Source organism: Alligator mississippiensis, chromosome 1, assembly GCF_030867095.1.
Source record: "Alligator mississippiensis isolate rAllMis1 chromosome 1, rAllMis1, whole genome shotgun sequence".
In the NCBI taxonomy this organism is placed as follows: Eukaryota; Metazoa; Chordata; order Crocodylia; family Alligatoridae; genus Alligator; species Alligator mississippiensis.
The window spans coordinates 294,516,594-294,542,619 of NC_081824.1; the positions used below are offsets into that span (position 1 = coordinate 294,516,594).

The window sequence follows — 26,026 nt, forward strand, 5'->3', positions numbered from 1 at the left end:
GATCATGATTGTAATTATTATGACTTTTATATTAGTGTATTATTTTTCTAGATCATTATTTATTACGAATATAGGCATTATTTTTATGTTCATTCGTACTTAATACTGAAAGCATGGGCAGGCGTGTCCTGCCAGCGCACGCAGTCCTGAGTGGGCTGGGCCTCTTCTCCCCCGTGGGTGCGGGGCAGAGTGAGACTCCCCCGGCAGGGGGCGCTGCCACCCCGCGCTCCCACGTGTGCGGCTCGGTCAATATCCGCCGAGCTCGGCCTCGGCGCATGTGCGGTGGTGCCGGCGCGCGCGCGCGGGAAACCCGAATCCGGCGGGTGCAGCGGAGCCCGGCGCGGCGCTCAGGTAGGGGTGGGGGGGCGGTTAGGGGGAACGGTCACGTAGCGCGCGCGGGGGCAGTGCCCCCCCTGCCCCCCTCCGCACGCGGGAGCTGCACCGAGCGCCCTCGGTGCAGGGCGGCGGCGCATGCACAGTACCCGGTGGGGCCCCCCCCAGCCCCGGTCGTGCTGCTCCCCCCCAGCTGCTCCTGAGGGGCTGCCCCCCCCACAGTCACACTGCACCACTCTCCCGCTGCCCACTGTTGCTGCATGTGAAATAATTATCTTGGTACCAAATGTCAACCCTAATTATCGTATTTGCACCCAAATTCCAACCTCTTGTAGGATGGGACATCAATAACGGTAACAGTGTTCAAAATGTGCCATCATTTTGTGAGGCAGCTGGTGAAGGCGAAAACTCAGGTCGTTCTCCGGGAGCCGTAACTGAGCTGTGGGTTCGCTCCCAGCACTACCTTTAGCTCAAAAGAAAGACATGCTTCAACTTTGCCCCAGTTCTCGCTCGCTGCTGGTTTGCAGTGAGCAGTGTAAAAGCAAGAAGGAGACTTATTTATATATTTGGTCAGCGTACAATCGTTTTTTAGCAAATACCATAATTTAAAGCTTCCAATACAATCGTGTCATGTTTAAGACCTGCCAGCAGCACTTGTGGAGGCAGCTTCAGCCCCAGCCCTGGAGCCACCACTGCTGCGTAGCCAGGCTGGGGCCAGAGCGGGACCTGGGCCGGAGGCAGCGGGAGTGCAGGTTGGGGGGAGCAGCTGTAGCTCCAGTGTAGGGACAGGATGTAAACTATGATTAAAAAAATATCTGCATTTAGCTTGTAGTTACAACAGTTAAACAATTACTGGTTTGGGCAAGCCCAGGGCAGGAGGGAGGGGGCTGGTCCCTAATTATGACTGTGCTGCACAGCCAAGTCAGCAGCTTCCTGCTCGCCCGCCAAAACAAGGGATTTTGTCCAGCCTGTGACAGGTCCCTCGGTGCTGCCCTGCTCAGGTGTAGGGGGCAGCCCAGGCTGTGGCACGTGTGGCCCAACCTGCTGCCCCTGGGTGTGCAGTGGGGCTGGAGCAGTGGGGCAGCCAGACTGTTTCCTGATAGCCCAGCTCCTTTTGGCTGCTGCAGCTGCCAGCCCCACTGCCCAGTCACCCTGCCCATCTGCCCTGCACCCAGTGCTGCGGGTGGGACTGCTGTGGGCAAGGCAAGCAGCCAGGCGGATGAAATGAGGCTGTTGGGAGTGGCATGGGCAGGTGGGGCAGGGCTGGGATTGCAGCGTGTGGCAGTGCCGGGACAGAGCCATGACCTGCTCCCCCTGCAGCGGGCCCCGGTTCCATGGGCAAGAGTGTGTGGGGAGCAGATCACAGCTCTGCCCTGGTCCCCAGCCCTGTGCTGTCACTGCCCTGCAATCCTGGGGCCTCCATGGAGACCAGCATGGGTAGGGCGTGCGGCTGGGAATGGGGTGGGGTGGGGTGGGCGGTGCTGGCTCTGGGATCTTGGGGGAAACTCCAGTGGCAGCATGGGGCTGGGGTTGGAGTTGCCACTGCTGCCCTGCCACACACTCCCTTCCCCCCATATGCACATACTATTCCTAAGTTTAAGGTTGATAGTAGGGAAGTCGGGCTGGAAGGGCACTCCAGAGGTCATCTAGTGCAGTCCCCAACCTGAGGCAGGATCAAGCCTAGCCAGACCATCCTATGCAATTTGTAATCTAAACTCTACATAAAACTGATGTCATCCCTATCACAACACAGATCTTATACCCTAATATGTCACAGGTAAAGCAGGGGAACCACAGCAGCCAATGTCCTGCTTCTGTGAAATGTTGTCAATATATGATCAAGAGATCTCAGGTAGAGTCCATGCCTCCTGCTACAGAGGAAGGCAACATCCCCACCCCCAGTCCACACTAATCTGATCATGGGGTAAAATTCTTTCCTGACCCCACATCTGGCAAGTGATCTGACCTTAAGCAGAGAGGCAAGACCCCCTAGCCAGGAACCTCTGGCTTTGATCACAGCAGGAGCATTGGCACACCCCAGTCACAATCCCCAGCCTTGTCTGTGGCCAGTGCCTCTTAAAAACACCCTGACATATGTAGCAGAAAAGGTGGGGGGGGGAGGAAAAGGGGGCGCAACCAGCAAAGCCCAGAAGCATGGGAAATACCCAAGGTAGAACATAGGCATAGCTACACCTGTATCATCTCTGGCCAGTGGCTGTCCTACCTCTTCTTGGACACCTCCAGTGATGGAGAGGCCACAACTTCCCTACGCAGTCTATTCCACTGCCTCACTGTTAAAACAGTGAAGAAGTTTTTCCAGATATCCAGTCTAAATCTGCATCACTGCAATTTCAAGCAATTGGTTTGTGTCTTCCTCTCTGCTGAATGGAGAAAAATAACCCTGTCTTAGATTCAAGCCAATATGATACAATTTATCAGTTAATTCTAATTAAACTGTAGTTATGTCAAACAGTTTTCTGTACATAGCTCTCTGTTGTGTTTTGCCAAACGTTCTTCTCCCAAAGCCTCTGGTACTTGCAGGACACTGCGTTGCTTGAACCACCTGTATCATCAGAAGCTGCAAAATCTCCCAGGCTTGCTGTGTTTTATTTAGCCAACATGAAGGTCATCACTTGTGAGATTGCATGGCACAACAAAGAGCCGGTGTACAGCTTGGACTTCCAACATGGGGCTGATGGGAAAATCAATCGGTTGGCCTCAGCAGGCGTGGACACTGCTGTTCGGGTGAGTTCCCAACCTTCGTTGAGTTAATGTGTGTAGAACATCTGCCATGGACCCTTATGTCTACTTACAGATCTTGCAGATTTCACTTATAGATATCATTTTTCTACTCTGAGTCAAGTGAATGATAGACTGAGGGACTAAATGCTACTGTCCATGTCGGGTGTGTTTTCTGGCTCTTGCTGCTTCTACATTTCAGCTAGCCTTGAGTTAGGTTTTAAGTTTGGCATTCTGAGTAATTGGAATATTAGCAGGTCCCCCTAGTCTGTACTGTGCATAGGAAGAGACCAGATTAACCAAATCCTAAAGACTCGGATTGACCTGTGAACTGTTCTTTTTTTCACCAAACTGCATCTGAAATGCAAGTATCAGGTCTGTATTTATCTAAAGTTCAGCACTGTCTGGTTCTGAAAATTTGAATTATTCTGCTTTGTGGATGCAAAGGTTATGTGATAAAATGGAGAGTTGTTTTCGTTTATTAGAGTTTGTCAGCATGTAATTAGTTTTTATAACTGCATAGTCAATGCCAAGGCTGTCCAACTGGTGGCCTATAGGCTGCACACAGGCCACAAAGGGTTAATTTTCAGCCCCTGGGCTCCCCCTGCCTCCAGGTTCTGCTTCCTGCCCCTGCCCTGTGAGACAGAGTGGTACAGCACAGCCCATTGAGCCAGGTGCATAGCCACTAGCTGCTTAGAAGTTGGACAGCCTTGATCTGTATTATAAGGAGAGAGGCCCTCCATTCCAATGGTAGGGATGTTGTGGCATTGTTTGTGGTATCTTTTATTAGACTGACTATATAGCTAGGAGAGATCTTGGACAATCTCTCAGGCACAAAGTGTCCTTTTCCAGATCTGCGGGTCCCTCTGCTTTACATCCTCATATAGGTCTGACCTGACGAAGAGCATTTTATGGTCCAAGGTCTCTTCCAACTGTGAAGTACCCTTCTTCAGGTCAGGCCTATACAAGGATGTAAAGCAGAATGCAGAGCCGACCATAGGGGTGGGCAATCACCCAGAGTGCTGTGGTCAGGGGGCACCACACGTGCGTGCGTGTGTGCGTGCGTGCATGCGCGCGCGCACGCACATATGTGAGTAGCCCATGCTCACAGCAGCGCTCTACCCCTGCCCTGCCCTGCCCTGCCCTGCCCTGCCCTGCCCTTCTCCAGCTGATCCCCACCACAGGCAGGAGTGGTGCCTAGCCCAGCCCACACCCCACCTCCAGTTGCTGCCTAGGAGGAGCCAAGCCAGGCATTGTGGGTGGCAGCAGCAATTCCTGCCTGCCTGGCATACCATGTCACCCCACCTTTCCACCAGACTGCACCTCTGTCTGCAGCAGTGCTTCTAACTTGCTTGGAGGGCAGGGAGGCAGAGGCATGGGGCACCAAAATACAAGTTCAGCCAAGTCACCATTTTCCCTAAGGCTGGCTCCATCAGAAACCCTCAGACCTGGAGGAGGGTTACTTTTTGCCTGAGAGCTTGTCTGAGATTTCTCCCAACTATACAGTTGGTCCAATAAAAGATACCACAAGAGGACCCTTGCCTTGCATACATTTCCTGAACCACCATCATAGCTACAAAAATACTCCAATCCTACTCTGGCATTTTTTGTAAGATTTTATCCTTAACCAAAATTTTCCTTCTCTTCACTGATGAGTAGCCTTCTTGCCCAAAGGCATATGCATTTCTGTGGTGCTGAATGTATTTGGAGTGCTGTCTTGCAAGCATAGGACATAACATCTATCTGCATATTTATAGTATCAGTGGTTTGTAAATCTTTAGGTATTTGTTGAGCTGAAAGTTACTGATATTTATTATTTACAAATTCTGTTGAATAGGGAAAGAAGTTGGCAAGCAATAATGCCATTATTCAGTTTCAGTTTTTGTAATTTCAGACATCTTTGGTGTTTGGGTTGAGTTATAAATGAAAACTGACATTGAAATGCCCTAGTGACCTGTTACACTTCTGGTCATTGGAAAACTGGACCCTCCCCATTCTTCCTCTCATTTAAACTTAGGGGTATTCTTCATTCATAACTGAAATCTGTTCTCCCTGTCTTTCGTGGTCATACCTGTTTGTCTAAATCAGCTCAAATTTTTATAACTTCAGCGTATGCAGCAAAACTAAGTGTTAGCAGTGTACTGATAGAGATTTTTGGGGCCGATACCAGTAGACGATTTTTAAGGAGGCATATAGGCCGATGCCAATCCGATTTCTGATACGCAGCTGGTAGGTCTGGTGTGGTAGAAGGGGAGGGGGTTGAGCAAATCAAGGCCCCTGCAGTGAGAGAGAGAATGGGGCAGGGACAGGCCCAGCTCCAGCCCATCCTGCCCCGTGCAGATCCAGGGCCACATGCCCTCCCCCATGCTGTCCTGGATAAGCAGCAGGAACAGTGGCAGGAGCTGCCAGACAAGCACTGGATGGGTGTCACGCAGCGGCGGGATCTGCCCCCCACCCTTCCCTCGGACCCCCTGACAAGCCATGCCTCCTTCCCACGTCTGCCCTGGCCCCAGCCCTGGCTGCGCAGCCCCAGCACCAACCCCACACCCTCCCTCACCACAGGGGCCTTGATTTGCTCCCCCATGCTTCTCCCCCCTCCCCTTCCACCACACCAGACTTACCAGCTGCACACAGCACTCCACACTGTCAGGCTGTGCTCCTCACTGCCTACATGTTGCACTGCGGCTGCGTGCACACACGGGCATTTATTGGACAAATTATCGGCCGCACTGGGCCGATATCTGATGCAGAAAATTTTCTTTGTATCGGTGCACCTCTACTCAGTGTTGTGCTTGGAGTTCTGGGATAGAGGAAGCAGCATGACAGCTGATAGGTGTTTTGAGGTGTAGAAAGGTTGGGAATATTAAGATGAATATATGAATTTTTTTTGGTTGGTTAATTTGTGCTTGAGTCTTTATGCTGCTAAATGTATTGATTGACTCATCCTATTATTTAAAGGCTCACAGAGCCAGAGAACAGACATGTATGTACATTTAAAAAAAAAAGTGTTTGTTTGTTTTTTTCATAACTTCCTGGAAGACTTGGCAATATATTTGCTTAGACAGAAAGCTGTCAGGATGCTATCAGGAAATGAAAATAATAATTTGTAGAATGGGAATTAGTAAGACGTCACCATGGCTTAGTTGTGAAAGTTTCAGATGAGAGTTCTTTAGTTCTGTACCTGAAATGCTTACTGTCTCTCAGCTCAGTGTTTGATATATAAGTATGCTGCACACAAAATGTTACAGTTATTATAAGACTGAGTTGTCAGGTAAAGAAGGATATTTACTATCTGTTATACTTTTGTAACTAGATATGGAAAGTGGAAAAAGGACCAGATGGGAAAGCAATTGTGGAATTTTTGTCCAATCTAGCTCGTCATACCAAAGCTGTTAACGTTGTGCGTTTCTCTCCCAGTGGTGAGATCTTAGCATCCGGAGGTGATGGTGAGTAATATTATATGGAGGTGATGGTGAGTAATATTTTATATAAAAGACCAACATAAAGAAGTTTTATTTATATGTGTGTGCGCGCGTGTGCGCACCCCCCCCCCCCCCCCCCACCTGGAGTAAAAGTGAGCATGGAAATTTGGGAGATGTGAACGAGTTCCATCTTTGGACTCGTTTGGCACCTTCAAGGAACATGGTGTCCAAGTGTCTTGTAAACCCCACAGAATTTATTCTCACAAGGGTTTTATGAGAATAGAGAACTAATTTATCTACTTTACAGATGTGAAAAAGGTGTTATTCCTGTTTTGTACATAGGGAAATTGAGTGGCTTACCCAGGACCATATTAGGAGTCTGGCAGAGTTTAGCAGTTGAACCCAGAGTTTGAGAGTCCCAGTCTGGTCTCCTAACCACCTTAGCAAAGGTTTTGCATAGTTCTGGGTTGTTTTTAATGCAGTTATACAGTATTTTAAGGGAAAATTTTGAAAAGGCAGAGTAGTTAGGTATCTAACTCTAATTGAAAGTCACTTCTTTGGCAGTTGGTGTAACTCCTGTTTGAATATTGGAAAAATCTCCGTAATCAAATTGTTTACTAAAAAAGAAGGAAATCAGCATAGCTCACAAGTACCTTATGCTTCTATTTCCTGTCCCTACTGTAAAAAGAGAATAGAGGAGAAGAGCATTCCCAGGTCCATCGCCTAAACAGTAGACAAGCTCTAGTTGATTTCTGTATTATGTATAATAGCAGGATAAACCTTGCAAGAAGAAAACACAAATAAATTGTTCTAAGTAATTTTTTTTCCCCACAGATGCTGTGATATTACTATGGAAACTGAATGATAATAAAGAACCAGAACCAATAGCATTTCAGGATGAAGACGAAGCTCAACTAAACAAAGAGAATTGGACTGTTGTTAAAACATTAAGGTAACTTGGGCTTTTATGAGTTTCCTTCATCCCATGTTTCCATTTATCTGAAACAGCTTCTGCTTACCACATGCCAGAATCCTTCCATTGTTCTTCAAAAATTGTCTGCTCCACGATGCATTCCTTTCATGCTAACATCTGCTATTCTGTACTGTACCAGCCCATGTCCTCCATCTCAGGGCAGAAGATCCGACATTTGTGTGGCATGGCTCTCATGTTCTGTAGCACTTAACAATATTTCAAATTTATCATAACTTCAAAAGCTACATCTATGAAACTTGCATTTGCACCAGGTCATTTTAAATAAATATACCTTTAATTACTGAATTTATACTAGAAATATTAGGGAAAATTCAACAAAAAAGTCCAAAAAATATATGTTTCTTAGAAAGTTAGTTGTCAGTCCAGGCCAAAGTTCACATAAAGGCTTTATCATCTTTATACACAGTTCATTTCAAACGATTAAATCCTTATTAAAAAATATGTATATTCATTTCAGTTTTGCAAATTAACTATGAATGATAGTTTCAGTATACTTGTTAGTGGACAAGACATCAAACATGCTACATACTGTTACATTTGTTATTAAATTGCATCTTGTTTTCACTCCAGGTAAAAAAGACAACATCCAGTATTTGTTGTAGAATCTAAGGACATTTTTACACGTGCTGTGGGCACTTTAATTAGTGAGCCGCATTAGTTAAAAGCTCCCAAATGTCATGTGTATCAGCGTTGCTGCGCTGAAAAAATGGCAGCAGGGTGCTTTGAACTAAAGCTTATCAAACGTGTTTTATTTCAAAGCGCACTGCTGCCATTTTTTCAGCGCAGAGATGTGCGGCAACTCTGATACACATGATGTGGAAGGCTGCTGGAGTGCATCAGTTTCCATGCTTCAGCAGACTCGATTAATTGAGCCTGTTCCGAAGCGTTGTATTTCCAGCACATTGGAGCAGCCTCCGCGTGTGTGTGTAAGAGTCCAACAGCATATCCTGAAGTTTAAATAGTCCTTTAAAAAGTGCTTGTGCAATTACCTAAGAAATTGGACAGCTTCTGAAGAAAAGTAATTAGAATTAGTATCTCTAATAAACTTAGCATCTTAAAAAGAAAGCATAATAAATATTTATCATTTCAGTGGTCTCATTGTGTGACCATTTCACAAAATACTTCTAGTATTTCTCAACCTTTTTAAAATAATTTTTAATGGTGATTTTACACACCTAGAATGATCGTCAGAAGATATTAGTTAAGATGTAGTGTAAACTTAGATTTCTACATTTTAGTTGACTCTGCATAGTATGCAAACTTCTTATTTAACTTACCTGGTGGGGAAAGTTTTCAGGAATAGCAATGCTTCTCACTTTTTTAATTTTGTTATTGCAATTATGCAGTATTTAGTTTTTATTTTTTTTATTGCTGTTATTATACATTATACAGAACCTAGGAATATTAATTTTACAGCTCTTTAATCTTGCATTTGAGGTAACTTATGAAGTCAGTTTTTATTTCCTTTGGAATATGTGCTGGTACTATGGTGAATTATGAAGGCATATTTTAATTTATTTTTAAAATTTTCTACTTTCCATATTCTAAATGTGACTGCTTTGTTTAAAAATAAAAAGGAGGGTCTAGTTATTTCCTAAGTGGTAACTTTTTCTTGCAATTTTTTTTTTTTTTAATACTAAAAAAATCAATGTAATTTTTGTTTATTCACAACTGTACTTTATATAACTAATGATTGTCTTCCATTCTTCTGGGTTCCAGAGGCCATTTAGAAGATGTTTATGATATTTGCTGGACCACTGATGGAAACTACATGGCATCTGCATCAGTAGATAACACAGCTATAATGTGGGATGTCAATAAAGGTAATTGCTAAATTAAATTTTTCTTTCCTGAGGCTCCCTTATGGAGGTAAATAGTATCCCTTGGTGTTTAAGCAAAGTAAGTGAAGTGCTTTTTTCTGTGGTAACATAATCCAGTTAATTCTCCAACTTTTGGGAGATGGGATGAAAGTATCTCCATGAGCAAAACCTGGATTGGAGGAGAGGGAAAACCCTTAAAAACACTTTATAGCCTTGGCCCTGCAAATATTCTCTGCACAAGTAATCCCTGAACTCAGTGAAGGCCATGATAACTCACATGCAGAAATGTTTGTAAGATTGGAGCTGAACAGCCTTGGTCTTGAGTTTATTGTAACAAGCTTGTTTAAGTGTGGTTGGATGTCCCTGGAGGTATATGCAACTATAGTCCTTCACAAATGTGATGGAACAAAGGCTGTCATGAGACTGAGTACTGTTCTCATCTGAAAGACTGTCTTGTGAATTATATTGACAGTGCCCTTATTTTCTGAGGGTTGGTTATTTCACGTATAAAAGTAGGATAAGGATTACTCCTTTGCCTATTGCTAGCATTCTTTCAGTAACCATCTTACAAGTGGTAAAATGCTTTGAGACCTAAAGAAGAAAAGTGTCTTTTGTTGGAGGGTATCCTTGGCCACTTTTCATTCAGTTTAAATGGGGGAGTAATTAAATACGCCACTTTTGTGGTAACAGTGATGAGAGGAGGGTTGATCAGATTGTAGCTGTATTGATGTGTAGGTCAGAAGCAGCACACCAGGAGAGAACCAGTGAGAGAGAATCAGGGAACCACTAGGAGTATGACCCTGAGAGTGCCACTGGAGCTTTCTAAGCAGAGTGGTAGTTGCTCAAAAGTGGGAGTAAGCAAGCTCTCCTGCTGTTTGATCCTACTTTGTTCAGGGAAACAAGATTTTTGCATTTTCTTTTTATAGTTAAACATAATTGCACCAGAAAAATATCTGATATATATAATCCATTTCAACACCTAACAGAAGCAATCCACATATCCCTAAATGTTGGCTTGCTACCTGAGAGAAAATGGGTAGTAAGTGCCACCAGAGCTTGATCTTGGATTGTGCAGAGATCTCTGGCCCCCATCCAGCCTACCCAGAGATGAACTCATTGGAACTGCTTGTGTTCATAAATGTTATGTCTGTGCTTAGCTGGGTCAAGCCCAGCATGTTCAACACCCTGCAACTGAGTCAAGGCTGATAGCTACATATCATTATGAGTAGTAAGACCTTATTACATTGTAAGACTGGGGTTGACAACTGACAGCCCATAGGCCAAATCCAGCCTACAGATGTGGGGCTTTGGCTGCAGGCACTTGCATGCCACTGCAGGCTCAATCACCAGTTGTTGGCATTCTCTCCATGCTGCCACACAGACAAACAATGGTGGCAGCTGGGTCATAGTGCTTACCTAATTGAATGCCTCTGACCCAGCATGGGTCATTCTGTCCCAAAACCTTTTCTAGCTGTGGCCAGTTACTAAGAATTAGCCAGTTGCCATCGTCACCCAAGAGAAAGAGCCTGCCTCTTGTTTAAATTTTGACTCATGCTTTTGTGCTGCATGTCTGTAGTTCAGTACCCAACATGATGACCATTCAAGACTCAAGAGAAAAAGTCTGAAATGCATATAAGTTTAATGTCTTGTTACTTAATAAACAAAATAGGCATATTACAAAGCCTGAACCTTATTGTTTAACTAAGCAGAAGCCACAAAGGAGGGGGAAAAAAAGCTTAAACTTGCATTTCAATTGTCACTATTAATTTGCTGTTAAAGCATTTATCAGTTTGAGTGTTTAAAAAAAAAAAGGTGTATTGCTGTATTTTCTGGAATATTTGGCCTTGTTTTTAATTCCTTTTTAAATAATTCTCTTCAGTTTTAGTATTTGAAACTCTTTGTATTTTCAGGGCAAAAAGTCTCAATTTTAAATGAACACAAAAGTTATGTACAAGGAATAACTTGGGATCCTCTTGGCCAGTACATTGCAACACTTAGCTGTGATAGGTGAGTTTTGGCTTAAGTGTTCTCTTACCATCCTACAACTAAATACTAATGTGGTTACCATGTGCAGTATCCTGTCTCTCTTAAGGCTATACTGTAATGTGCAAAAATGTTTAATTTTTAACAGTACTTTATCTTGTGCAAATGTAGACTGCATACTTAACAAAATGACCAGGACGGCTCTTCTATCCCATAGTTAGGTGCCACTTGTAGTTACGAGGCATAGGGTCCTGTCCCACTCATAGCTGTACCATGTTGTTCAAAATTTTTAATTTTAACATTTTTAACAAGATTTTAAATCTGTTCCATGCTAGCTGAGATTAAGTCAAGAAAGGGGTATTTAATTCCTTCTCTTCATAATTATTAGTATTAGAAGCAGTTTTTAACTGCTTTCAAATTAATCCTTGAAAGAGAATAGCAAAGGTGAGTTGAAAAGTTATGCTCAATTTATTTCTGTGCAAACTGTCACCCACAGTCTGAGTGTGATCAGAGATCTGAGGAAAAATGCCTTGCATTCAAAAGCTTGTTTAACTTTATCCCCAACTACGTAGTTGGTCCAATAAAAGATCTTTGCCTCACCATCTTGTGTTAATTTCTTCACCATCTTGGCTCCACCATCACTCTTATGCCACTCTAAATGTAGACATTTAAGTAAACAGCTACTTTTTTTCTCCATGAAATCAGCTGGCACTTTCTGGGTTGTCAAAGATATTGGCAGTGCGTACTTTGTCCCAATACAATGTATTCTCAAATGTCTTCCATGAGCCTAGGTTTGACAGCGTGTTACAGAAGAGAAACGACCATGTTTAAGTCCAATAAAACATGTTTCTTTTCTGAATTCCCCTTGCAACCTGGTCAATAAGCAAACAAATCTGTAATTAACAAATTCAATTTAAATTTGTAGTTCAGCTTTGAAATTGTGTAGGATACATATCTTATTCTTAATAGGCTTCACAGCTGGATAATAAACCTTATACTGTGTAGCTTCCTTTGCAAAGAAAATTGCTTTAACACACTGGAGAAATCACTCCTTGATTTGAGCTTTGGGGCAGATCTTATAGTGGCCTCAGAGAGAGAGGATGAATAAAAGGACTTTAGGTCATAATGAATCTCATGTCTTCTAATATTCAGCCATGCCAAATAAGCACGAGACCTTGGTGTTTCAGTAAAATAAAGTGACGTTTGTCTTGAGACTTGAAAGTTAGCATGCTTAATGAGGTGAATTAGGATGCTTCACATTTCCCTGCAGATTCAGAAAGACAGCCTTGCACAGGAGTTCATTCAGTTCATATTTATAAGCCTCCTACCACAAAGGCCTAGGAATCCATCTATTTTCCTCTGTGGAAGCTTCTATTCTGTAGGATGGAGCCACTGGGGAAAGGCCAGGAAGTTGCCTTGGTCCTTTATGTTTCCATGAACCCTGATTCTTCCTTAATTACACATACACATGCTCTACAAATAAAGCTGCTCTTAATAAATCAAGGACATTCAGTGACTTAGTTATTTGTTGATGCCCTCTGTTTTAGGGCTCTTTTAATAGTAAGGTCTTTTGTCATGTGACAGTTTTGAGATGAGTTGAATCCTGAAAGGTTTTGATTGAAACAAGGGATCCAGGGAAGAATGTGCTGTAACTGTATGAAAAAATCAAGGATTAGCTTGGTGAGGAAGAAAGATGTTGGTATTCTCTGTTATGCAGGGTGATGCGAGTATACAACACACAGACCAGACGAGTAGCATTCAATGTTACAAAGATGCCGTCAGGAGCAGGAGCTGAAGGAGAGGTAAATTATTCTAATGCTAACATTGTCAGGCAACACTTTGTATGTTGTTTTACAAATGCTGCACTCTTGAAAAGTGAAACTCTGGCATTGATGACAGGAAAGTATCCAGTTTTAGAGATAATTTACTAGTATGTTAGACACTTCTGTATTCATGTGAAATGGAGGTTCTCTTATTTATTAGCAGGGATCCTGGTTTTCTCTGATTAAAAATTGCAAATTCTCTGATTTTTAAAAACCCCAAATCCGTGATAAAAATTAAAGGCCCCCCACAACCCCACCCCCCGTGCGACTGGTGCCCCGCATTCTCCCCCACAGCCTCAACAGCCCTCCTGATGCTCCTCACAACAGACTTACAGACACTGCTGGAGTGGATGTCAGGTAAATGTGTGTGGGGGGGAAGGGAAGGTGCTGGGGAGGTAGATCAAGAAGGGGCAGAGCATGCCCCTGTGCCCACTCCCTGGAATAGGGCCTGGGGGTGTGGGCGGGGTGCCACTCTGCAGGCCACACACACCGGCCGGCCTGACAGGGTTCGCACATACAGGCCACCACCACAATTCTGCCATTGCACCCTACGCTACCATCTCATGGCTACCCGCATGGCTTTGTGGGCAAGCAGCGCAGGTGCGGCAGTGCAGTGGCAACCACTGTATACAGGCCACATACATGCCACCCAGCCAGGGGCTGGAAAGGGGGGCTTGCATGCAGCAGACGCTACTGCACCGCTGCTTATGCCCTGTGACTGGCTGCATGGCTCTGCGGTGCTGTAGGGTAGTGGCGGCTGTGTGCTGGCTGAGGCAGTGGCGGGGGGCATTGCGGGTAAGTGCTGTCACTGCAGAGCCATGCCCTACGCCCCTTGATCCTAGAGGTAAGTGGGGTTGGGGGCTGTGGGGCAGGTCTGGGGAAGATGGTTGGGGGCTGAGGGAGTAGGGGGTGCTGCTGGCCCCAGGCAGCATACCACAGCCAGGTGAGGGCAGGGGTGCAGGGCCAGGAGGTGAGGGCAGGAGTGCTTTGTGGGCAAGTGATGTGGGACACAGTGTGGTGGTCCCAGCCCTGTGCAGGCTGCACACATGCTGCCTGGCCAGCTGCCTGGGGAAGGGGGAGTCTCGCATGTAACCAGCTGCACAGCTCTGTGGCTGGCTCTGCAGCAGCAGTGAGGAATGGGGGTCAGGGGATTCGCATGCAGCAGCTGCTGCCACTTACCTGTGGGGCTGTGCCAGCACTGACAGCCACTGCATACAGAACCTCCTCGCGCCACTATGGACCCATCCATGCCCAGAGCTGTGCAGCCAGGCGCAGAGCGGCAGTGGTGGCAGCCAGGCAGCACACAGTCATCCCCACCACCATCTTGCGCCGCACGGCGGCTGCCACACTGCTGCTGCTGCCCTGCACCTGGTTGCACAGCTCCGAGGCAACACGGGGAGGTTTTGTACACAACAGCCCCCACAGATAAGCAGCAGTGGCTGCTGTGTGCCAGTGGTGAAGGCCGATGCGTACAAAACCCCTGCACCGCTGCGGAGCTGCGCTTGGAGCAGGGTGGCAGCGGCAGTGTGGTGGGCGCCGTGTGGCGCAGGATGGTGGTGGGGATGGCTGTATGCTGCCCGGCTGCTGCCACCCTGCACCTGGCTGCACAGATCTGGGCATGGCTCCATGGTGGCGTGCGGAGGTTCTGTACGCAGTGGCCGTCACCGCTGGCATGGCCCCATAGGTAAAGAGACCGCCACATGTGAGCCCCTCCTGTCCCCCCAGCCACCATCCCTCGCCGCCGCTGCAGAGCCGGCCACAGAACTGTGCAACTAACCACATGCGAGCCTCCGCCTCCCCATCCCCTGGGCAGCTGGCTGGGCAGCATGTGTGCGGGGCCCGCACATGGTGGGCACCACCACTCTACACCCCGCATCACTTGCCTGCAAAGCCCCCCACAAAGGGGTACCCCTGCCCTCACCCCCTGGCCCTGCACCTGGCTGTAGTGTGCCGCCTGGGGCCGGCAGCATTCCCCGCTCCCTCAGCCCCCTTCCCTAGCCCTGTGCCACAACCCCCAAGCCCCGCTTACTTCTAGGATCCAAGGGCGAAGGAAGAGTCTGAGCCTGAGCCCAGCCTTGGCTGACTCAGAGGCTCAGGCCCCACCCTTCCCCCTCTCCCCCACCCACTCCAGGTAGGGCTGGGGCTTTCTCGCCCTTTCTGCAATCAGCTCTTGCAGGCTGGAGTTGTGCCAGCCTGCAAGAGTTTTTTGCAAAAGCGGAGAATCTGCGGGTTTCTCTGCTGAAAAGGGAAATTGGCGTTTTCTCCAGTTTTAAAAACAAGGAATCTGTGATTTTGTCTGTGGGAAACGGAAAACCCGAATCCCTGGTTGTTAGTCGAAGTGGCTGTCACAAAGAACATTGACTTGTAAAAAATATCTCTTGCAAGTTCAGCCTAAAGTAATCATGTTTAATATCATTGGTAATAAATTAAAGGAAAGAGAAACAAAATAGTCTGTGCAGTGAATTTTAAATAATATCTGTGCGATAATCAAGTTACAGTGACTAAGTATTATAATATTGTATGAATACTTTTATATCTAAATCAGTAGTTTAGAATATACTTTTCTAGAGAATAAAGTCTTTCAAGAGAAATGTTAGGGAAAAATAAGTTCTAAAATGCTGTCCCTTGGAGGCACAGCATCTTAGAACTTAAGATGTCCCAGCATCTTTAAATTAATAGTACTAGAGGTAAAGCATGATACCTCTAGTATGATAAAAAAGGCATGATAAAAAAGGAGTACTTTTTTAGACTAACCTATAAATATATTTTTCCCTGTGTTTTTACTGAATTTTGTTTTTTCATTTCTAATGGTTAATCACCTTTCTGTGGTGTTTGTTTGAACCATGATAGCAGAGCACTAGCACTACTTTCTACCTAAGTAGCTTCATCTTCTTAGTGACTGTTTTATTTTAAATATCTATAGTAACAAAAAGGGAAGGAAAGGAATAGTCTAGTCTAAATGAGACTCTTGTTGATATTAATTAGCATGTGTATAGAGGGACTATGATTAGCTATAGAGAACTTAAAGCATATATAGGAACTTAAAGCATCATTTTGTTGTTGAGAGAAACTTCAAATATTTCATCCATTAGACAAAAAGATCAATCAGGATGACTTTTTTTCTAAGACATAGTTAATTACCAGCATTAATAGGATTTTTTCACATTGCATCTGAAATACTTTCAAAATGTTACAGATGAGAAGCTTTCGAATGTTTCATGATGACAGCATGAAATCATTCTTCCGCAGGCTTAGTTTCACTCCTGATGGCTCCTTGCTACTTACTCCAGGTATGTGAAAGCAAGTACTGTGCATGTGGGGCAGCCCATAGGGCTTCTTCCTCACATAGGAGGCGTCTAACAGTTGCTGATGCTTTGGAGAATACTGCTGTGAATATGGCCAGCAGTTTTTTGTTCTGGTGACATGCTGGTGGTGATGATGCAGCCTGGGGTTTCCTCTGACACTAAATTCAGCATACTTTGTGTCAATAAATATTTTCAGTTAGTCTGATGTTTGTACACTGATCTGAAAGTTCACTGAGACCACTTTCCAAACAGTTTGGCTGAGTTCAATCAAAGGAAAGCTTTACAGTATTTGTTTGGTGTATTGTTCTTGCATGATGAAACTAATATATTCTATTTATTGGCTGAGAAGCTCCTACCATCAAGCCTGCAGCTTGTGAGAATTTCTCTCATGTCATGTTAAAATCTGCTTGCAGCTTACATGAAACACCTGGTATATTAACAAAGCTGCACTGTTAAAAAAAATCAGAAATAAGTAGTTACTCTTGACTTTTATTCTGAGGGGTTTTTTTGATATGTCCTTGTTCTTAAAAGCATTCTGCACTATTGGTTAGAATAACACTGCAAGAAGGGTTTTCCAGTATAGGCATTCCCAATGCAGATGTCTGGAAACATCAAAAAGAAGCCTGTGTTAAGGAAGTACATAAAGGAAACAAAAGTAGTATTAAAGAAATATATGTGATACCTTTTCAAGTTGTTTTCAGATCACAAAAATCTGGCCTGCTGACGCAAGGCTACTTCTTGGGAAATAAAAAGTTTATGAATGTATGCTGTATGTTCAGTACCTTTTGAATTGATGAACAGTTTAATTGTTTTGTGTTTTCTCAGCTGGATGTGTTGAATCAGGAGAAAATGTGACAAACACTACATATATTTTTTCCAGAAACAATCTTAAAAGGTAGGGTTTAATAAAACCTATTTCTTTATTATCATTACAAAAAATAATAATTTTTAATGCCATTTTAAAAAATATTTCTTATTCCTAATAGGCCCATGGCTCACCTTCCCTGTCCTGGCAAAGCCACACTAGCTGTTCGTTGCTGCCCAATCTACTTTGAATTGAGAACTGCACTTACTAAAGGTAGTGTAAATCCTTCAGAGAACATTTTTTACAGCAAATGTATTAAAAAGGCAAACTTGAGTATAATGTTGCAGGTCATACTATTTTATGTCCTACCTTTTGTAACATTCCTTCAAGAAAGCTTTTAAGTTGTGGTGCAACCCTGTTTGCTGAGTCTAAGAACTTTAATTCACTTTAAGTACCTTTTAAGTGGCTTTTGGTATAGTGGCTGAATGCTCTCAGTTGGCCTTTGAGGCTACAGAAAAACTATTTAGCATTTTTCTCCAACTTTTAAACTGATTGGTGTGAATAAATGTAAATAATTTGGCTCAGCATTAAAGAACCACGTAGTAAAATATTTTTTTAGTCTTGGTTTCCCACCTCCTGGAGCCACCCCAAAATTGCCATCATTTGTCACAGTTTTCTGATGTTTATTCAGGGGAAGCCAAGACTGAAGTAGCACTAGGCTTGTTGGTTAGAACTGGATCATGCTGGCATAGCTGTGATGGGGATGACTGAGCATACTGCACATAAGTGGATGGATGCAGGAAGTAAAATCTTGCTCATATTCAAGTTAATGAACTCAGGATTTCACTTAGGACTTTTAATGAGACTGTTCACAATCTTGCTTGAAAGGCACAAGTTTCCTCATTTCTAATTATCTAGCTCAGCTTAGAGTGTCCATTACTGAATTGTTTAAAAGCGTGAACCATTTTTTTCACAAAGTCTTCAGAGGCACTGTTCTCTTTTTTTGGAGAATGAGATCCTCTTCATAAATTGTCAATCACTCTTTATTGGGCACATGTTGTTACTCTTAGGGCAAAATTTACACTATCAGATGCCTAAAGTGAAAAAATCAGGCCATTAATTTAAAAGGGGAGCTTCTGTAACCAACACAGGAGTGACTGGGAGTTCTATATTTTATCACTGCTGAGGAGGCCACTGGGTGCTTAATTTCAAGGATTTGGAAAACTTTGCTAGGGTGGCGCTCTTTTTCTTTTTCACTTAGGAGCAAACTCTTAGTCTGAAAAACTAGCCAATAGTTGAACATGAAAATTATAAAAAGAACCATAAATTTATCATCTTGAGTGGATTATATAGCAACTGTGTATTTTTATAAATTTAGCATGACTGATTAAAGTAAGTTTTTTGAGATTTGTTCACACTTGAAGTAATAGTGGAAAAGATGTTTAGCTACAGGGCTTTGATTTGCACTTGTAATTTGAAAAAAAAACACCAAAAAAACAAATAAACCAAAAACCTCTTCCAACAATTTATTTTGTAAGGTGAGACAAAATAAGAGTAACTTAATAGAGTAGTTTTTCCAGAAATTCATGAGAGTCTGAAAATGGTGGTTTATAATGAAAATGTCACCTTTTTAACCAGTTTGGTTACTGATTCACTCTAAGGATAAAAATTATGTTCAGACTCAGGGTAACTATGTCAATTTAAGCAGTATCATTTAAGTGAGGCAGTGGTCTGTATGAGACTTTTCCCAATGGTGTTTTCTTTGTGTTGTAGATGAAGTCAGTCAGAAGTCGGTTCCTGGTCTAATAAATTTTCCTTATCGGTTGGTATTTGCTGTTGCTTCAGAAGATTCTGTTCTTTTATATGATACGCAGCAGTCCTTCCCATTTGGTTATGTGTCTAACATACATTACCATACCCTGAGTGATATTTCATGGTAGGTGACTGACAGTTTTGTCATGTTTGGGTAGATTGTTGTTCTTATTGCTTTTGAAGTTTTGAGGTTGCTCACACTTCTTCCTTTTATGTCAGGTTGTTTTATGTAATCTATGGTACTTAAGTAATTGTCATTACCATGTTTTTCAGTGCCTTTCATTCTTTTTAAAATAATTTTATCCCAGGAGCTATGGAAGTGTGCTTTTATATGCTTTATAAATGGGGAGCAGAGGCACAGAGAGACTGCAGCCTACACCTACAAAGGGGCTTGGGTGTTGCAGTGCCTCAAGAGAGAAGGGGCAGTAACAACTCCTGTAGCTCTGTTTTGCATGGAGCTCATTCTATTGATATGCTTTGAGCTTGTTCTTTTGGATCCGGCTTCTCGGGGTAGATCAGCAGAAGAAAACATAGTTGGAGGATCTTGATCAGTCTTATGCTTGATCTGGATAACCAGTTCCTCAGTCCAGACAGGAGGGAGGCAGCCTTGCTTGTGCACAGAATCAGAACCTTAGCTTTCTAGTGAATTTCACAGGTGGAGCTTTGGTGCCTATGGGATTATCTGGGAGGAGGAAGGGTGTTAGAGGATCACTGTCCTAAACTTAGGCATCTAAATTCTGCCAAAGTCTACTTAAGGTGCTTGGTTGTCTTCTGGATCTTGGTCCTAAGTGAGGGCTGTCTAACTTCCAGGCAGGTGAGGGCCATATGTGAAGCAGGCCACAATACTAAAGGCTGCACAAGATGTGGGCCGTAGACCAAGAGCTGCTTTTTGTTGGCTGTGTGGACAGTTGCACCCTCCCCACCCCCGGATCTGTCCTGCCACATGGGGCCCCTCCTTATTATGCACACAGTGCAGTGCAGACAGCCCACCTTTATCCCCCAGCATGCAAAGTACCCTTCTCTCCCAGCCACTTTCTCACCAGCAGTGCAGTCAGCTTGGCTGCACAAATAGCTCAGCCTCCCAACATGCATGCAGCATGGGTACCCTCAGCCTCCCACTTAGGTACCTGAGACCTCTCCTGCTGTGCTGTCCCATCGCCAGTAGCGGGGGCAAGAAGTAGAAATTAAAGGAAGGTGGGAGAGCCCAAAGAACCCCAGCTGCAGTGGCAGGAGCAACAGTGGGCAGGGAAGGGGTGGGGCAGTGGTGGCTAGTCAGGAGCCCACAGGATGCTTGGTAACCCTTTGGGTTCCCTGCTCAAAATGACTTGCCTAGGTCATTTAGGCAATGAGAGTCTGTTTCACATCCCAGACTCTGTTCCCCAGTCATGGGACTTTCCTTCCTCCCTGGAGCCTCTATTGCAGCTGGTATCCTTCTAGCAGAAGGCTTCTTTCAGAACATGCTGATGGTGATCAGATACTCTGAAGGTGAAGTTTGCAGGAGAATGTGAGAAAATCCAGGTGCTTAACTCATCAGTAAGTTGGTGATTGTTACCTGTGCAAAGGGCAAGAGGTGCAGTTGAGCACAGTTCTGCTGCAGTATAGGTCAGGACAAGCTGTTCAGCATCACTTTAGATCAGGGTCGGGCAAAATACTGCCTGCAGGCTGGATCCAGACAGCCAAGCACTTTCATCCAGCCTGCAGTGCCTACCAGAGAATTGTATCCCGCCTAGCCCTTCCACCCATGAGGGTGGGAGTGAGTTGCCCTTGCATATGCACATCCCTAAACATACCCTATTGCATCTTGCTTCCATCCTCATGGGCAGAAGCGCCCTGCCCAGCCAGCAGGCAACTTCCAGGCAGGGCTGCTCCTGCTGCCACCGGAGGACCTGCTCCATTTTCCCTGCCTCCCAGTCCCTCTGGGCAGCAGCTCAGAAAGAAGCAGGGGGCAAGCTGCAGGTGGGCTGGAGCATAGGGCTGGCAGCAGTGTGGAGCCTGCACCCAGAGGGTGGTGGTAGCATTGAGCTCAGGTGGGTAGGGTGTGGGTGTGAGGGAGGGTAGGGGTGTGTGGAGACCTGCCCCACTGGGCAATCTCTATTGCTGGTGCTCCCTGCTATGCACACTCAGCCTCCGCATTTGCATGGCATGGGAAGGAAGCCCCATGCACTGGAGCTTGCTGCCTTCCCCGCCAGGGCTGAACAGCATGAAAGGGTAGCCCCAGGTGCCTTACCCTTGGCGGGGTGGGAAAGGCAGCTGGCTCCAGTGCCTGGGGCTTCCCTCATAGTGCAGGTGCAGAGACTGAGCATGTGTGGTGGGGAACACCAGCAATAGAGACTGCCCTGCGGAGGCTGTGTTCCTCACTGTGATGTGCAGCTCTGGCTGGAGCTGCATGCCTCTGGGCACCAGTGCCTGCACTGGGCACAAGCACCCTAAGCGCTTCCACCTGCTGCTGCTGTGCCATGGGCGAAGTGCAGGGGTCCCAGCACTCTCCCTCAGACCCTGCAAATGCCATACACGTACACCCTGCCCCCACAACCCCCCAACATACCTTATGCCCCCCACACACACACAGCCACACACCCAGGCAGATAAGATTTTTTTTGTTTTTTAAATTAGCTGTCATGGAGCTGATATAAGATTTATTTAAATTTCTGTATTTAGTTGGAGGGAGGTAGTTTGTGGTTTTGGCATAAAATGTTATTCTGGGGAGCACAGTCAATTTCTCATCTTTCCTCCCATGAAATCACAGGTCCAGTGATGGATCTTTTCTGGCTGTTTCTTCCACGGATGGGTATTGCTCTTTTGTCACATTTGAGAAGGGTGAACTTGGAGTGCCATTGAAGGAGAAGCCAGTGATAACTGTCAGGACTCCTACTGTAGCAGAAAAGAAAGTGAAGAAAAGTCAGTCACATAAGGTGGTCTCCCCAGGCTCTCGCCCAGCAGATGGAACTCCTCCAAGCAGAATTGCAGACCCAAGCACTCCCACTCTCCAGCCAAAAATACCAACAGCAGTAGCAACCAGCAAGGACTCTCCTTCAACACCTGTTGGCATAAAAAATATTACAGCTTTGTCAGAAGAGAGGAAACCTATACAGGCAGCCAGCCAGAGCGCTAAAGTAAACCAGCCAAGAAGGATTACTCTAAATACCTTAGAAGCATGGAGTAAGACACCAAGGTAAGACTTTAATTGCCATTTCAGTTATAAATATGAAGACCAACATAAGATGTATTGTTGCTACTTCTAATATATTGAAGTTGAGAACTACATTTTGTATCCTGGTTGTGGCTTTCGTGACAATTTACCCTTCCAATTGTTCTCCAGCTGAAAGCTCAACACAACTCCCAGATCTGACTTTGAGTTGCTATCCAAACTGGTGGGCAGTAGTAAAGTTAAATTCTGCCTTACTCCTTGGTGCATTTATTTACAACAGATTTCTGTGTCTCTGTCGCAGTTCTTGTATTTAAAGATGTAATCTGGTAGGACTTCATGCCTGTCCTTTATTTTAAGTTAATAAGAGGCTACATTTGGAATGTAGTTGCACAATAAATGTATGACTTCACTCAAGACAACGTGTTTTCTGCATGATATATTTAAATATACCATACAAGTCATTAATAGTAAGTTCTTTAAGGAGTTTGTTAGATGAGCATATAAGGGTTCATTTTAAATTATTCTCTAGGATTAATACAGATTTCCCTAACTTTATGCTGCACATTTATTCCCAAAAAATGGCGCATAACTTGAATTCGCATCACGGGAACCCACTTTACAATGCAACAAATAGGGATACGTTCCAAGAACTCGACTGTACTGACCCCCAACCCATTTCTTCCACTTTTACAAGACAATTTTGGTACTTGCCAACAGCAGACAGTACACACAAGCACAAGGCACAATCATAATGGGGATGACAACTACAGAAATACGTGTCGCAGACAACAAGCGAGGAGCACAGATTCACACAGGAGACTATATTTTGGTGCACATCACTTCCATAATGCATTGCACAGAGCAGCTACCACCACACCGATCACATAAGAGTGAATTCACACATACAGAACCCACATAAAGCTAGGGAAACCTGTACACAAATATGGAAAGAATATTTACTACATGGATGAGATTTTTGCAAATGTACTTTTTAAAATTTTAGGGGGAGATTTTTCTCTAAATATACTGGGATAATTTATAAACTGCTGTTAGTGTTAACACGATCCCAATTATCCCAATACCGTCATTTCATAAGAGCAATATATAGGCATTTTGCAAGAATAAAACAATCAGATGTTCAATTACATCTTTTTGTCATTCTGCCCCATTTGTAATGTTTCTTTTTTTGTGAGACATCTAATAGATTTAAGAGAAGAAAAATACAAACACTAAGAATACAGAGGAAGTGTGTGTTTAAGTCAAGGATCCTCCATTCAATTATTAGTGCATACTAATCCAGGGAAAAGGGTGTCTAATAATTCTTAAAGTGCTTCTATTTATAAGCATTACATTTTCTGTTCTATATGTCCCTATGCCATTCATGACCAGAGAAAAAGCATATGTGAAGTAAATATATATCACTGTAGATAATTGCAATTGTACAGTACATTTCAAAGAAGAATGTGGGGAAAGTGAGGTTTCTAAAAGCACTGGAAGTATATATCTCTTTCTTTCCCTCCCCCCTTCTCCAGGAGAATAAACTTAATTCCTGTGAGGACAGACGCACCAAACACAACCGCCACAAATCTAGCCCCCACACCTTCCTCTTCAGGAGTAGTTCAACATGGTAAGTAACCTTCTGGTTGTAACATATAGTGAATAGGGGTTCTTCCTACTCCGTCCTTTCTTTCCAGAGGTCATTATGGATTGTTGTCTGATTTCATAAGTATGATGATTTTAGTTCAGGCACAAATACAAAAAATAAGGAACTTGAACTTCCAGCTCACAGATTTGGAAATTGCTACTATTCAGTGGTGCTTTGTGTTTTGTACAGGTGAGTAGCATGCAGGTGCCTATATCACAAAGTCATCTATCTACAGTTGATACCAATTGGCACCTGGGCCAGCAGTCTCAGCACTGTAAAATGAATTGGCATGCAGGTTGTCCTCTCCAGATCACTACTTCACTACTGGTGGGTTTTATGGGAGGCAGCTTCCACCACTGCATCTGTGGCATGTTTCTGGTACAGATGAAGAACTTGTATCTACTACTACCAACCTAGAATCTTTCACGAGTACTAAATTCACCTGTAAACTCAGCATAATAAATGTGAAGTCCAACCAAGCATGGTTTTCATGTTTCTCAATATTTCAGAGCCACCATCACCGCCTGATGATCCTGTGCACAATCCTCCAGCCTCTAAACGTCCTAGAACTGAAGAAACGCCTGTCTCTGTACCTATTGAGGACCAAACCACCTGTACTTCAAACAACTAAAGGCCAAATTTTCAATAAACTCGCTCTGAGTACAGTTCAGACAGAATAGCAAATATGTTGCCTTCCTTCATAGGATGGCTTCTTGGCAGCTGCTTATAAGTAGTAATGGTACTGGGTGGGCATGCAGAGCTGTGAAGGAAGATATCTGCAGAAGAAAAGACTGATTTTTCTACAAAAGCACTGCTTTGCAGTAAGGGAAATAGCTGGAACACAGCTTTTAACTTTCTCACCCTTTTGAAGAAGGCTTTCTTAATCAAGAAATGTCAGCTGTATGATAAAACAATGTTTTCAGACATGCGTTTATAGTAGTATCCTATGACAACTGAAGGATCTCCTCTATAATCACCATATTGATATTTTTAAACTGTTAAGTCTTCCAGCAGGTCTGTTTGGCAAAGAGGGATTTCTAAGGACTTATCCATCTTTATAGTGATTTTTTTTTTTTATGTGGTTAACAGCTGGTTCATGTAGACATCTGACTTTCAGGTGCCATTTTAAATTTAGCAGTTTGTAGGATAATTCATACCTTCCAACTTTAATTCTTTATAAGTAGTTAATGCTTACATGCTCTGCATGTATCAGTGATACTGAACTGTATTTTTAACACTGCAGCAGAAGTTGCAAACTTATAATGGGAAGGAATGGGGAATTGAACAGCAACGTTCTAAAGATCAGTTATGGGCATTAAACAGCACAAACAGATTTCTTAATTTTTAGTTTATATTTTTGTTCAAAAAATAAGAGCAGGCATGAAGTTTTCCATGGCAGCAAAGAAAAATACCTCTTTTTCTATTTTTATCTTAGAGCCTACTCTGTTGGCCAATAAAACACAAAACCAGTGTACATTTATCTTTGTTAATGGATGTTTATTCTAGCACTTAATACCTGTTGCATAGCTCAATAGTATAACCTTGAGTTTGAAAACAAATGAAATCAAAATTCAAATTGTTTGAAAGCTATGTTTAATTGTTATGTTTCCTACATTCAGCTGTGGTGGAGGATTGAAGAGGTGGGAGCCTTTTGGGTAATGTCCATGAGCTATTAAAAAGAAAACTAAGATAATGGTTAAAATATGTGAAAAGTCCTTTTAATTGACTTTGACATGAAAAAAAAGAGCTTAAAGTGCTATTGATCCCTTGTGATTAAGCTTATACTTTTAACATTTGAAGTGTTGAGGCACGTAGTGAAAAAAAGTTCCAATTTCACATTAAAGCTTTTCTACATACGGTTTTCCATGGCTCTGGTTGTTTCACTGTAAAATGATTTGTTTTTAAAATAAGCAATTTTACTTCATCCTTTTTCATAACTTTCTGAGAAATTGAACTAACACAGGAAAAGTAAAGTCCATGTAAAAATACTTAAGAAATGGTTCATAAAACGGTGTTCGTAAGGAAGAAATTTTACTTAAATGCTTGTCAGCAAGACTTAATATTAAACAGCTGCTAAGAACACTTTGCTACAAACATTTCTATTGTAGTGTGTTACATACAGGGAGTTTCAAAAATATTGATTACATCACTGCTCTAAAGGCTAGATTCAGGAAGAGACTAAAGTGCCTACACGTTA

At 43.7% G+C, this 26,026-nt stretch overlaps 1 protein-coding gene across 3 annotated transcripts in view; it reads left to right on the forward strand.

Annotated features, from left to right (window-relative positions):
• CHAF1B (chromatin assembly factor 1 subunit B) overlaps nucleotides 1–25,690 on the forward strand; it is a 28,296-nt gene extending 2,606 nt beyond the window's left edge. Inside the window, exons 1-14 of one of the 3 annotated variants that reach the window (XM_006271327.4) lie at nucleotides 243–351; nucleotides 2,875–3,078; nucleotides 6,386–6,518; nucleotides 7,329–7,446; nucleotides 9,208–9,311; nucleotides 11,219–11,315; nucleotides 13,009–13,093; nucleotides 16,311–16,404; nucleotides 17,245–17,314; nucleotides 17,406–17,497; nucleotides 18,998–19,160; nucleotides 21,783–22,208; nucleotides 23,717–23,811; nucleotides 24,339–25,690. In XM_006271327.4, the coding sequence (XP_006271389.1) occupies nucleotides 2,953–3,078; nucleotides 6,386–6,518; nucleotides 7,329–7,446; nucleotides 9,208–9,311; nucleotides 11,219–11,315; nucleotides 13,009–13,093; nucleotides 16,311–16,404; nucleotides 17,245–17,314; nucleotides 17,406–17,497; nucleotides 18,998–19,160; nucleotides 21,783–22,208; nucleotides 23,717–23,811; nucleotides 24,339–24,460 (1,725 nt within the window). In that variant the 5' untranslated portion in view covers nucleotides 243–351; nucleotides 2,875–2,952 and the 3' untranslated portion in view covers nucleotides 24,461–25,690. Of the gene's footprint in view, nucleotides 1–242; nucleotides 352–2,858; nucleotides 3,079–6,385; nucleotides 6,519–7,328; nucleotides 7,447–9,207; nucleotides 9,312–11,218; nucleotides 11,316–13,008; nucleotides 13,094–16,310; nucleotides 16,405–17,244; nucleotides 17,315–17,405; nucleotides 17,498–18,997; nucleotides 19,161–21,782; nucleotides 22,209–23,716; nucleotides 23,812–24,338 lie in introns of those variants that run through there. The other 2 variants (XM_059720735.1, XM_059720736.1) reach the window with 2 other exon arrangements.
• The last annotated feature ends 336 nt before the right edge of the window (nucleotides 25,691–26,026 follow it).